At 37.3% G+C, this 14,629-nt stretch overlaps 1 protein-coding gene across 1 annotated transcript in view; it reads left to right on the top strand.

The window, feature by feature from the left end:
• The window catches only part of LOC103776190 (putative histone-lysine N-methyltransferase PRDM6), a gene marked incomplete at its 5' end in the record, with an annotated part of 24,120 nt that extends 10,377 nt beyond the window's left edge, over positions 1-13,743 (top strand). The window contains 2 exons of the mRNA XM_008943690.1: positions 6,533-6,709; positions 13,629-13,743. Of these exons, the coding sequence (XP_008941938.1) occupies positions 6,533-6,709; positions 13,629-13,743 (292 nt within the window). The remainder of the gene's footprint in view (positions 1-6,532; positions 6,710-13,628) is intronic.
• Positions 13,744-14,629: the final 886 nt, after the last annotated feature.

Below are 14,629 nucleotides of genomic sequence, written 5' to 3'. Positions count from 1 at the left end.
GTAGGGAAAATATCTTTGAACCTATACAGGAGTTCAGGTCATGGACTCCTACTTCAGAAAAGCAGGCTATCTGGGTCTTGAGAAATTTTAAAGAAAAAAATGTTTTAAATGCACTTAGATCCAGAAAACATGTGAATGAAAGCAGATGTAAAAAACCAGGCCAAACTATAGTTAATTCCATTAGCCAGTAAGAAAGAAATTGTCCAATTTAACAGGAAGATTATTTAATAACTAAAAATATTTTTAAAATATTATTAATCCAAACCAGGGAGAATTATTAAAATTATCTATAGTATTTATTGTTCTAGATTAAGATCAGGATTTTAATAAAATTAAAACTAATTTTAAATTATTTACTGTTTTAGTTACAGTTTACTTCTTTTCTACAGTGATTTTTTTAGCCTGTTATATTTTGTAGGGTGTCTTTTCAAATTTAATGATACTTGGGATGGGAGTAGATATAGAAGATGGAGATGTAAAACCATGAAGATTTGAATTCTGGGATTTTCTTAGCCTTTGGGGCTTTTTTTTTAAGTGTTGCTGAGGCAGAAAAAGTTTGAGCAACTTTCCCTGAAATTTGAACAATTTCTTGAAGAAGGAATCAGAGATCTATTTTATCTTTTTGTTTGTTTGTTTCTATTACTGATTTTGGTTTTGTTGTTGGTTTTTATTTGTTTTTCTTTTTTCCCTCCCCCTGCTGCAGAAATTCAGGACAATCCTGTTTGGGGGAGCTATAGAAAGGGGTAACAAAAGCTTTTGATCACAGTAAATCACTTTTAGAACAATCTTTGCTGCTGTTTTTTTTTTCTTTTTTTGTTTGGTTTGTTTGTTTTGTTTCGTTTACATTAACCACTTTGCTGATAATGACACAATCTTTTTAATGACATCTTCTTTCTCACTATGATCTCCAGATTCAGGTTGTGTCAGTGTTTAGGGAAGGCAGTTCCCAAGAGCTGTGTGTGGCACATTTTCATATACAATAGGTACCTCTGTGTGATATATATTCTCATTGATTGACATGTATTTAAGCTGACCATTTGAGGGAAACCCCACTTTATGAATGTGTCCATGGTGATAGATTATGGAAGTTATCTGTCCCTCACAATTCTTGTTTACTCAAAAGGAACTATTGTATTCATACGTTGCTGTAGCACCTAAGTATGAAATTGGGAGGGTTTTCTTAAAAAACGGAGCTTGAAGTTGCCAATTTAACAGATCTTTTTCTCTAAGATGATGGCTCGGCCCATTTTGTGTTTATCTTTCTCTTTATAGATTCTGTGTCTTTGACCCTGAAGTTCTCCCCAAGTCCATTCATTAATTTAAACATCTCCCAAAACAAATCTAAAAAAATAAATGTTGTGTGCAAGAGTTGTCTATTTCTGTTTACAGAGCGGCTGTGGAATATTGCTCAATTAAAGTAAACATCATGCTGAATTTAATGCTTATTCTTGCATAATCTCTTTACGAAGGTTTGCGAACTCCCAGTGCTCACAGTTAATAACAACAAAGCGTGTACAGAGCATCATCTTTCCCTGACAGCTTCAGAAGTTCAAAAATGCCTCAAGTGCATTAACTTTCGGCTTTTTCTACTCTCTGCACAAACATTTGTAAGAGACAATCCCACAGGTCCCAGCGGGTCGAGTTCTGCCGTCCCTGCTGCTGTGTGGTGCCTGAAGTGCTTGGGGCAGTGCACTCCAAGGCAGAAAAAGATGTAGAGGCCAGAACTAGTGAATGTAACTCACCCGTGGCCACAATGATGAGAGCAATGCTTCTGGGTGCAAGCTAGCATGTATCCTAGGGTGTCACTTTGTCCTCTACCTTCTTAGTCCAACTTTCTAGGAGTAGGCATCCCTCCAGAATACCTTTCCATTAGGACACCTGTGACCTACCTCTTCTGACTGTGTCTGTGCTCTTTATGCTGTGTGTTGTATGAAGGCTTGGCCCTGAAAGCCGATGCTGGCCTGATTTCAATGTACCTTGCTTTCATTTTTTTTTTTTTTTCAGAGACTGTGGAGTGACAGGCTTCCCCCTATCATGTTCTGAAACCCTGCCCTGAGTTCAGTGGAGCCTTGTGTCCCATGCTTTCAGACCCTGACATCAATCAAATGGGTTTTTTACTTCTTCTTAGTCCTCAACAAGAAGAAAATCACTTCCAACCAGATGTCAGTCTCTCTTCTTTCAGCTGATGCTTTTCTATCTTTTTGTAAGGGGAAAAAATTACAATGATGTTCTATTTTGTCTCCCTGATCTGACAGTGTTTCAATGATAGAGGTACAGGTATCCAGGAACTCACCATTACAAGCAATTCCTCTTCTAAGGATTGTACTGAGATTCCACATGCCTCCTGAAAACAGCAGATTCACTTCTGAAGAGCCCTTACTAGGAACCTGTTTAGAGGTTTAGAGGAAAGAGCTTGAAAATGAAGTGGAGAATAATGATAAGGTTTTCAGGATTCTAATAATTCTGACCATGAATTTACAATGTACAAGTATGTTTGCACTTGCTGGATGTATGTAAGCGTCAGGAGTTGGAAAGTATATTGTTCTAGCAGAGAAATAGTACAAGATAAATAATTAAGGCTATGTCACTTTTCCAAATGAAAATCTAAAAAAACCCTAAACAAACAAACAAACAAACCCCCAAACCTAAAAGTACTGTTGTCTGTCAGGAGCTATTCCAGATACAAATGTACACATTTTTCTATTTTCCCTGTGCCCTGCACAAAAGCATGAATTTTGCTGGGGTTCAATAAACCTCATAGAGGAACATGGGTTTTATATTGCTCCTATACGTGGTGTAGTTTTACACACAAAAACTTTGCTACAAAACAAGAAAACTGTAAGACAGGAAAAGACATCTCACCAAACAGTAAAATCTTTCAAGAGAGTGTCTTGAGAGGAAACAGTTGTACTCTTGACAGGTTTAGTTTTGAAAAATCTAACTTCAAAAACTTGAAAAATTCAATATCTGAATAACTACAAAACCCAAAATCTATTACATTATAATTACTCGTTTCTGAATTTCACTTTATATGGCCTGTGTTCTTATAGTGGTCCATCACATATTCAGGTTCTCTAGAAAAAGCTGGTGGACTCTACATCTTAGTAAACCTAGTTAGCTGATGGATGGTGCATGAAGTTAATGACATCAGTGTAGTTTTTCTAACAGGAGAATTTGATTCTAGGTAAGCAGATTTCCTTTCTTTAAGCTCAGACAGGAAGACAACTACAAAAATATACATGTAAGTGTTTATTGAAAAATATTAGAATGGCTTTGGATAGTTGTAAAGCACATCGTTCTTATCTGCACATTGCTATATATCACTCTGTTCTTGAATGTAACACACATACTGTATGAGATTTTGATCAGGCTTGATTTACATCTGGAAGAGTCCACAAGATCCTTTCTAGAAAATGTAATGATAAGGACATTCAAAATGATGTTGTTTCTGGTACATGATAGATTAAGAACAAATTTTTGTAGAAAAAAAAAAAAATCCTTCAGCCAGTCAGCATTTACTCTGAGGCCCTGGTACATCTTCATCAAACTGACTACTTTCATGCTTGCAAATCTGCCTATACATCTTCAAAGGAATATTTTTGATTGACATCGGTTTTGTTTGAACATTAGTTTTCTGGGGCATCAACACACATCCAGGCTGTGACACAGCTATGCTTACCTGCACGTGGATACCTTGAAGCTCAGGAAGGTACAATATGTACAAAGGTACAAATATGAGATTTTTCTGGGCTGGTACTGCACTCATATTACCAGCATATCTTTGAAAATACAGCCTATGAAGACCACCATTTTTGTCACTACATCCCTGTTCCTTCTGTCTGCAGACTCTGCTGTAAAGAAGTAACCACCTTATTTCATTGTCCCAGTGCAGACCAAAGCGATGGCAGAAGACAAAACTGCTACATCAAAGACAAGACGGCTCTGCCCGTGTCAATGTACTCACTGAACCGAGCATTGCTCATGTTCAGGCCTTCTGCACCACTTTCATTTTTTTTAAAAAAAACCCAACATATTGATTTTATTTTCTGACAAGAAAAAATTCTGAGCACAGTAAAATGGTTACCAGGGAACAAAATGATAACTTTTATGCTTCTTTTGCTCTTAGGAAAAATAGTAGTACCCAAAAGCTTTTCAAAATTTAATCTGCAATTGTGCAAATTAGACACAGCATTTAAAAACTGTTACAGTATTTCAATGCATATATAGGCCATCTTTTTAAAATGAGCTTTAATTAATGTGTGCCATATGTCTAGCCTGAAAAAGAATTACTTACTCTGCCCATTTTAGTATTAATCTAAATCACCTGTGTATCAACTGGAGGAGTGAATCACCTACAGAGCACAGTAACTTCTCTAATAGTTGTTCTCCCAAGATACAGATAAATGGAAAAAGTACAGTCAAATTGATCTAACAATAGGTGATTTTTTTTTAATAGGGCTCTTTTTTTTCCTGAACATCAGCCACTGAAATGTGTTCTGAGTACACATATTAATATCCTTTATAAAAAGAAATTGTTTTGAGCTAGTGTAGGGTTTGTTTGTTATGTTTGTTTTTAACAAACCGTCATGTAAAACCATTTTAGCTGGCACCACAAAGTTCATTTATAACTGGTTTGGAATTTTGGCTATTTACAGACAAGTTACAGTGTGACTTTTCACTGTATGAAATTAATCACACCAACTGTTAAAAAAATGTAAGATTAATTGGTTTTGCGTAGTGTTATATCATTTATTGTGGTAGCTGTTAGAAATAGATAACCAGCGGCTAATAGATGTTAATGATCCCTTCCACTATTAGAAAATCAATTTTTCTTGGATACAGAATATCTTAATGTGTTCTTTGTGCTCAGAACTGTTTGGTTTGAAAATACCCAAACAAGTAAGTCTTCATTCACAAATCATCTTTGTTTTATCAGCACTTGAATTTTCATGTCAATTTTGATGAATATTTTCTGTGCACATTAACTTCAAGGAAGAAGACTGGACATGCTGCTACTTGCCTTCCAATAAGAAAACAGATATTCAGTACTTTTTTTTTTTTTTTCATGAAAGTATTATTTTCCATATATTCATTTTTTTTTTAAGGGCCATATCATCCAGGTTAAGTAACCTTTGCACAGCTGTTAAATATTTCTTTCAGACTTTTTGGAGAGCAGTTAGATTTTCAAATGTAAGTAATTAAAATTGTAAGCTATTGAGTTATTGACCAATACTGAGCTATTAATCAAGCTAAAAAATTCTACAATCAAGGTTCAGTGCTCTGAAGCACTGTAAAATAATAGCATTTGTGTTCAGTGATGCAAGTAGCCACAATTAAGCAGTTCACTTGATAAATTAGATAGTTCACTTTATTTTGCACTTAATTGAATTGTACATGCTTAGTCACCATTGTCTCCTTCCCTTTAGTTTTGGTTTCTAGCTATTTAAACATACAAATTTATTAAAGAGAGAGCAATTAAGTTGGTGTTGGCCACTGGGTCTAGAAATGCAGACATCAAGAGCTGTACCTTAAAATGTAGTGCAGGTTAAAAATCATTAATTTCTCTCTAGAAAAATTCTTAATTTTCTTAACAAAAACTCTAATGAGCATGTAGGACTGTGTCATTAACTTAAGTCAAATATGAAAAGGAGAAAAATGCTGTAGGATGTTGATACTAAATATTTTTTATCAAACAGAGATATATAGACATTTTTTCTTCACATTTTAATTTAGCCATGATATTTGCATTTCAGCAGTCCTGTCCCACCTTACTGTCTTGTATCCTTTTCTTTTTGTGTTTACATTCTGTTTGTTAGGATTCTGAATTTTTACTTATCAGTCAGTTTTGTTTGTTTGTTATGTTTGTTTTTAACAAACTGTCATGTTAAAAACCTAGGGTCTGGTTCAAGATTACAGAAAAGGCTTTTTCAATCTGGATGGGAGAGATGTTAATTAAATGCAAATGTTTTCAATAGCAATAAGAAAATAGAAAGGCAATTATAACATGGTGGTTATTTTTTCCAGTGTCCCTCATGGAAAAAGGTGATCTCAAAACCCATAGATTCCTCCAGAGCAATATGAAGAACTTAATTGGTAACAGTCACAGAATCCACCTAGGATGTAGGTATAACGTTATCTGTAGGTAAGACTGCAGCTGGTACCGGCAGACAGAGGACTTCATGAGTCTCTTAGCTCTGATGCGTGAGGAGTTTTTTGTGACTAAGAAGTACAATGTTGAGTTTGGGAGGAATAATGCAGGCATATGATGTGTAGTGCAGCCTCACTAGCTCGCTAAATTATGTTTTGTGAGGAATGATGCCCTTAGACTCTCCATCAATTCCTGCACAAGCATTTCATGTTTGCTAAATAAGTCATGAAGCTCTGAGTATGTATCTTCCAAGAAAGCCCCAGAGAAGTGCATCCACAGTTCTCTTTGCAATTACTGGGAGGACCAGATATTCCTGCCCATATGGTTTCCTGATAACATCAACAGAAAGCATTGACAGCATGGTGTTTCTCTTTCCCATTGCAGGCCCTATCAGTGTGGTCACTGCTCCCAGTCTTTCTCCCAACCTTCAGAGCTGAGGAACCACGTAGTTACGCACTCCAGTGACAGGCCTTTCAAGTGTGGCTACTGTGGTCGTGCCTTTGCTGGTGCCACAACTCTCAACAATCACATCCGGACACACACTGGGGAAAAGCCCTTCAAGTAAGTACTTGAAGCCAGCAGCCTTTGCCAGCTGAGATTAGAGAGGGAAACGCATCACTGCTGTTCACTGGCATCACTGCTCCATACCAGCATATGGTAGAGGTTCCCTTGAATATGAAGGTCAGATCACCAGATATAACCGCTAGGGGTGGCTAACATCAGAATTCCACCAGACGTATGTTTGGCTATCTTGCAAGCCCTGAACAAGTTTCTGTCCTACGATGAGGACTAGATTGTTTTAACTAGACAAGAAGTTGCTGCCAGAGAACCATAGCTGAAAATACACTCAAGACTGGGATATGTTTCTGCTGTAAAGACCATTACTATGATGCTCTGATGCCCATATGCTGAGGGAGCTGGAGCTTCACATAAAAGCTAATTTGGATCTTGTTAAGTACTGGGGAGAAATATATATCTTTTTTTTTAATCTCAGGGTCACTTCAGAGACAATGCAACTCTGCTTGTGGCATTTTTGGTAAGATCATAATAATAAATTGACAGTGTTAAACTGTCCAAGATAAGAGAAAAAAAAAATCACCTGGTCAAGATGTTTTTTAATTAAACAGATTCTGCTTATTTCTGCAGTTTCTGATTACTGAATTTGAAGCCAAGCACATGCCTGCGTCTCAGAAATATTCCCTGTATGCTTACCTCCAGCCATAGCACAGCTGACCAGGTAGCTATTGCCTTCTGTTGTGCAAGACTCTACTTAACAGGAGGTATTCTCCAAGACAGAATACGAATTTTCCATGTTTGTGTCTGTGTCTTTGTTGGACTGACAGGCATAAATTTTATGGATATTGTATCAGGGATAATTCCACTTTGGAAGAAAAATAACGTATTGATATCAATTTATAATGTATCGGTATCACTTCGTTTGGAAGCAACCTGATGTTCCCATGATGAACGGGAGTTAGTGTAGAAGGTGTGTGTGTGACTCCCAGTTCTCCAAGAACTGTCTGCCCTCTGTCTAGTCTTCTCCATTTGTCCCTTGTTTCTACTTTTGTCATACTGTGCTCTTCATCTGGTTAATGTAAGAGGGCTCAGCCATGGGGCCTGTCAGAACTCCTCATAACGAGCTTGGTAGAGATATCGGTAGAGTTGCTTTGCCTCCATATATGGTTGAAAGGAAGCATGGCCTCCATATGTGTATCTGCTGGGGGCCAGGAGCCAAATACTTCATACCTAGTACAGAAGAGCTTGTGTACCAGAAACCATGACTAGGATACTGTTATAGGTGGCACAACACGGAAACCCAGCCTGTTGAATGCTCAGAGCCCATAGAAAGTGAGACAAAAATAGTGTGAGCAATCAGATTGATTTTATCTAGTTGCTGTGTAAATAGATTTTAGTAATTAATGGAAGAGGTTTACGGGTCAAAATGGAAAATAGATTTCTTTTAATGTTAAGGTGTTACTTATGTGTAACCTTGTTGACTCCACTTAATTTTTTTCCTTAACATCCTGTTTTTGTCATGTTTCCAATTTATCTGCTATTTTGCCCCATTTGGAGTCATTATTTTTCTTCTCTGGTTTAGTAATTTTTTTCCCCTTTTCCAAAATGGTCATGACAACAGTACGATTTCATTTGTGTAAGGTCTTAATATATGTACTACAGTTAACCAGTGGCATGGGATTTGTTTAGTTTTTCTTTTTTTTTTTTTTTTTTTTTTGTTTTGCCTTGCTTATACTGAAGAATTTAAGTATTACAGGATATATATGCCCGTTCTTAAAGCTGCAGGGCAGAGCGACAAAATATGTGGATACTTTGTACCGCTTCTTTATGACATATGGCATGATTTCATTTTTGTAAAATCTCTGCTTAGTTTCTTCCCCAAACTCAAGAAACAGTAATACTAGTTTCTCTCTGGAAGACTTGAAGTGTTTGCAGCAAACTGACTAGTAATTTCACATGAAGCTAAATCTGGAGCTCCAGATCTTCCCATCCCTGCTGGTCAGATAAAGGGACACATACACCTTGATCCTGCAAGTTGTTCAGAAGGGCAGATATTCCTCCCATGCAGGACTGCTTGCACTTGAGAGAGGGGAAAGGCAGAAAACTTACCCAGAAATTAATAGACCATCTCTGGTAGAAGAAAAAGAGGTATCTGCAGCTCACCTTTATGTCTCATCACCGTTTAGAGCCTCCTTTGAAAAGGATGGTCAAAGACCTGGTATTAAGTCAGCTTAGGAAAAAAACTCAACAAATCCTATTAAGCAAGAATCATAAAAGGACAAACAAGACTTCTGTCTCTTGATCATGGAATTGAAGTTTTAAATGTTTGTTTACAAAGGGATTTCGAGTGTACTAAAGAAGGTACAAAACAGAAAAGTGATGAAATACAGTTTCTGTACCACAGAAATGTCTGCATGTATAGTAAGGCTACTATTAGCAAGAACAACCATGCATAGATAGTGACAGATTACTTAAATTCTAGATAGGTTATTTTTAAAATCACTAAGTTCAGTGTCATAGGTGGAAATGGGCAGTCAGCTGGACAGTTAACTTGCACCTACTGTGAATGTAACTCACCATTTCTAATGCAGTAATGCAGTAAGGTTTGTGAGTGGTGTTTGAACAAATTACAGTGTGAATGGATTAAACAGGTGATGTCAGACTCTGAGCGTATGTTTGCATGCATGTTATTTTCAGAAGGTGGTTTTAAAATGGTGAGCATAGAGTGGCAGTGTCTTAAAATATTTCAAATTAATTGTTATTTAAGACAAAGTCTGTGGTTGGTTAAAAAGCTTTTCCTGTGAGAATGTGCTTTCTGTGTAGGTCCTGAGTAACTTTGGATGTATGGTGGAAGACTTTTCTATTTGCTTTTCGTTACAGATAACAATGCTAAGTGAGGTTATCTGTAGTCAAAGCTTTAGCTGTATTGCCTGGGCTGCAGGTCCAGTTAGAAGGGATTTCTTTTCATGTCATCACAAGCTATCAAGTCAGCCTCACTGTAAAGTTTTTGTGTATTCTTATCTTCCTGAAGTCTCCACTATGGCTGCTAGTCTGGGAACAAAGCTCTTAAGTGAATTGAAAGGTAGGAGGAGAAGGGAAATAGTTGTCCATCCTCATTTTTGTAAATTCTTTCTCCAAAATCCCTTCACTTTCAGCAAAATTAAAAATAGCTAAGGGACTTGCCTCTAGAATCAGGGTTAACCTACAAACATCTCACATTAGGAATTAACTAAAACAAATTGGAGAAAAGATTCTTTCAGATTGGGATAACCCAGGTGTTTTTCATTGTTTCTTACTGAAATGCAAAACGGGAAAGGTTTGTTTCAGAGTGAATATAAACGTTATACCTGCAGCAACATCTCAACTTTATCCTATTTGGGTTATTTTGTTTTGTTTTGGGGTTTTCTTAACCTTTTTAAAGATATTAAAAAGTTAGTGCTAAATGTAGTTAATGAATAAAAAATTTTGTTTTGAAAATACCAAATAAAGACATTTTTTCTTAAAACAGACCCTCAAATTTTTCTTCACCCAAACCCTTTTACAGAGGTTGATGTAAACTTGGGAATTAGGCCAGTCCTGTTTGTAATCCTCAGTGTAAATGTTTTGAAAGCACTGTGAAGCAAATAAGGAGACCGGTGACAATGCGGGCTATCTAACCAAACTCAGAAAACCCATTATCTTAGAAATATCCAAAACCCATTAATGTTCGTGTGGTTTGTGAATTTAAGAGCCATTTTCTTTACCATTCCCACTCAAGAAAATCAGATAAGGAACCCTTGTGGTAGAATGAAGTCTTGTGTTTGATAAGGTTGAATGTTTTAGCATTGCTCCTTACAATTAAAATGAAGGCACAGACACACTGTAAAAAAAAGATAACGTGGAATCAGTTTTTGCTGATGGCATCTAAGTATGTGAGGACTCTTAAATTGCTTCTTCGGATATATAGTCAGGGGCTGTTTAAGTTACTCTTAAATGCCATCAGATGGCTTAAGTGGAAATTGTCTCTCAGTTAATAGATGTCCTTATTGCCAATGCATGTATGTGCACTTGAGGTTTAACCAAAATTTTGGTGATAGCTAGGCTTGGGCTCAGGCCCATGGCTACTTTATGAGTGATGGCACAAGAGGGGACTCTTATTCCTTTCTACCTGTTTTGGTTGCTCTTCAACCTCCCAACACAACTTCAAACATGTAGGTTGTAGTACAGAAACATACACAGAAACATGCAAATACATGCTCACCAGTCTCATGGACACAGGTCATTGAAGTGGTTATTCTCCTGTGAAAAGGCTGGGAAAGGACAGCTGATAGAAGTGAAAAATACATCATAATAATTTAAAAGGAAAAATATTTCTGCTTTTCCTCCCATTCTTACTTACTGTGAAACAGTTATGCTGACTGCTTTGACACTATCATCTTCATCTTTCCTATCAGTATTCCTACCAGCAATAACTTTTCTGGACTACACTGAAAAAAGTCAGGGCCTAATGCAGGTCCCTCCCTACCTGTGAGCCAGGTACTGATATATTCAAAACTATAGTCCTGAAAACACCATCCATGCTCTTTACAAGTGTCCAGAAATTACTAGGCATCTCGGGTACTATCTGAAGGTTACCCAGGTTTATGAGAGAGCCAGGGGGATTAGGTGCCTTCCCAAAGGCTTTATTCTGACTTTTACCCAAGGGCTGTATAGTGCACACAGTACAGCCTGACCAGCAGCAATGCCTGGCACTCACACTCCTCCTGTCCAAAGGGTAGATGCTCATAGCAAGAGATTTATCCTTTTCCGGTGTCTCTCTTCAGTATCCTTCTTTCCTGTGTCTGTATGAAAGTACCTAGGGGGGTTAGAGCGCTCTTATAGCAGAATAAGTTTGTGTACAAAGGATGAGAAATGTTAAAGAAATACAGTGGGCTTTGCTCTGTGCTTTCAAAAGCACAGAATGAATGCAGTGCCCAGCTCTAGCCTCCCAGGCAAGCTCCAGAAAGGGTAAGGAGACCTGCCACAGCTTCATGGCCAGTGGTTTTAATCAGTAACTGTCTTTTTATCACCTTGTAGTCTTTTTCTGATTCACATATGGCCCCCAGGAATCCTGATGCTTTATATTTAATTTATTTGGCCAGGCACTTAGAATTCAGGTGTTTCTACCTCTGATTTTGGAGGTTAGTTTGCAACTCTACCAGTTACAGCTTTGTTAGGCAAGGATCCAAGCCTCCTATTAGTCAGCAGGCAAAGTGCTTGTCTTTGTAGACATCAAAATAACAAAACTATCAAGTTCAAGTAGATAGCAATATCTCATGCAGACTAAGTTAACCCCCCAGCCTTAAAATTGATTCTAATGCCTCTGTGATAGATATATATATACACGTATATTAAAATAATACAATAATTTGCAAGTTTGTCAGGCAATGAAAGGTAGTATATTTTGACACAGTAATCCAGTAACTAATCAGTTTTCTAATAAACAATCAGCAGTACACTAATGTGTCATCAGCACTTCAGGAGCTCTGGAGAGTGGATGATCTGCACATAGACGTTAATGAATACCCTAAAAATCATTAAGTAATCAATACTTCTGAGTTATTTTCATTGAGCTGATAGGTCTGATACATTAAAGCTGACATTTTACATTTGTCAAGATCACAGTGCAGTTTTTAACAGAGGAACAGGCTGCTAAAAATATTCCATGGAAGACAATCAAAGAAACACAACTTAAAAGTGTTGACATTTTAGATTGGTATAGTAGCTTGGATGAATGACTCTGTAATGTCTATGCCAAATGTTCCTGAAGCAGAACTTTCTCACTAAAAATCACTAATCTGAAGAATACTCTACAATTATGCATATGTGTACATTTATTTTTTTTTTTTTTAAAGCAGCTAGATCAGTAATGGTTCAGTTTCTATCGTGCACATCAGTGAAGAGAGAAAGATGAATATAAATTAGCTGAGCCTTTTGTTTTCCTCACTTCTTCTTTGAAGGTGAAGAATTCATTGTAGTGATGTTTTTATGATAATCTTCTTTGAAGATAAAACATCACACAGCACCATTAAATCACAGCTGGCTTTTGGAGTGAGTGCCATACAAGAAGAATCAGCTGCATCCGTATTTGCAACTCATCAAACACCTCTATCTAGGGTCCAGAATGCGAATTAAGAGGGTAGTATTTAGGAGATTAAATACAATAGAGTCTCTTTCAGAGCAAGGGTAGGGATTAATTCCAAGCTAACAATAAGCGCCATCCTAACCCCTCCAAAATTCAATGGCTTTGTTCATTCATTCACACTATTTTTGCTGCAGGTTACAGTTCTCTAACAAGAGGACAACGCAGAAACAGAGATAACAGTCAGTGAACCGAGCACTGGAGACTGTTATAAATTCTTGCTCAATCCACAGATTTCTCAAATAGCATGGCTGTTTTCAGATAATTAACTCTATGGGATTATTTAAAATGAACCCTGCTGCATAGTCAGATCAGATAAACAAAGAGTTTTCTCTTGTTCTAGCACTGAATGATTATTGCTTTGTGATTTCTCTTCTTCCAATAGGCAATTGTGGATTTTAAATTAGCAGAAGGTGAAATTCTATTTGTCATCAATTTCTCCTAGAGGTTACAGAGCAGAAAACTGCAGACAAGCTGCTTCTTTGATGGCTCACTCCTAAAAATCTCTTTTTGTTCTTTATCTATTTGAACTGACAGTGATCAGAGCTACAGCAGGACAGGCCTCTCTGGAGAAATCACCTTCCCCCTGTCTATTGACAGATTCCTCTGTTCTGAATCAGACAGGCCTTGTCCCATCATAGGCATCAAGGCCTTGGAAGTAGCCACCAATTAAACCTCTTGAGCCAGTAAAATCTGAAGCCACTTTTGAGTGTCTGTTCTGATTAGGCAGGATAAGACAAAGCCCGTCACACCCCCCCCCTCGAGCAGCTTCCTGGTCTCAATTTTCTCTCTTGCCTTCACCAGGTGCGAGAGGTGTGAGAGGAGCTTCACACAAGCCACCCAGCTGAGTCGACACCAGAGGATGCCCAATGAGTGCAAGCCAATAACAGAGAGCACAGAATCAATTGAAGTGGATTAACTGATTGACTGGTTGGAATTAAACTGCAAGGAAAGTCATGATTAAATGTCACGGACACTTAAGCAAAACCAAAGATTTCCTCTGAGCAACTTTCAATCAGTCCCAGAAAACCAAAAGCAGTAATAAAATAAGTAAGATGTTAAGAGATATTGATCCTGGCGTGGAAGTGAGACCAGGAAAGAGATTATTTATTTATGAGTAGGGATGAGTCTTATTTCAATTGACAAGTTACTTGGGACTGTTAACATTTCAAGTCCCAATTGCTTTAATTCTAAACGCCTTTATAATTGTTATTTAATGCCAAAGTGAGGAATCTCAAGGGTTCTTCTGCTCATAGTTATGACTGAGAATGCACATGGACTTGTTTATTGTTGCACCTTTTTTTGTAGCATGACTCAAAGGACCCAGATGTAATCCGCACATTTGGCTGGGCTGGCCTAAGTTGGTCTTGACACGGTTATAATAGAAATCTCTGTGAAGGATGGGACGTGATCAAGAGCTGTATATGGGTCAGTGTCAACCTCCTCAAACCAAAGGACACTTCATTTCCGTAGTCTCATGCCTCACTCTGTGTGCACTTTTTCATGCAAGTAATTTCATTCAACAGCATTCAATTGCATAGGTATTCTAGAAATTAAAAAAAAAAAAAGTAAAAAAAAAAAAAGTAAAAAAAAAGCAATGTTGTATATCTGCAATATACATTATATAAAGAAGCCAGTAGGAAAACTATATTAAACTAATAGAGATCTCAAATTCAGTCTAATAGCTATAAAAGACAAAAGCAGTAGGAAGTATTTTAATTGTTTAGGATTCCAGCCCATGTGCAAATTGTGTTACGAGGAGCAAAAAAACCAGGATGAAGTTTTTTGGTTTTGTGGTTGATTTA

This window comes from Merops nubicus, unplaced genomic scaffold (genome assembly GCF_000691845.1).
Source record: "Merops nubicus isolate BGI_N331 unplaced genomic scaffold, ASM69184v1 scaffold45257, whole genome shotgun sequence".
Classification (NCBI taxonomy): domain Eukaryota; kingdom Metazoa; phylum Chordata; class Aves; order Coraciiformes; family Meropidae; genus Merops; species Merops nubicus.
The sequence above is the reverse complement of the archived record's forward strand: the minus strand, read 5'-3'. Positions and strand labels throughout refer to the sequence as shown.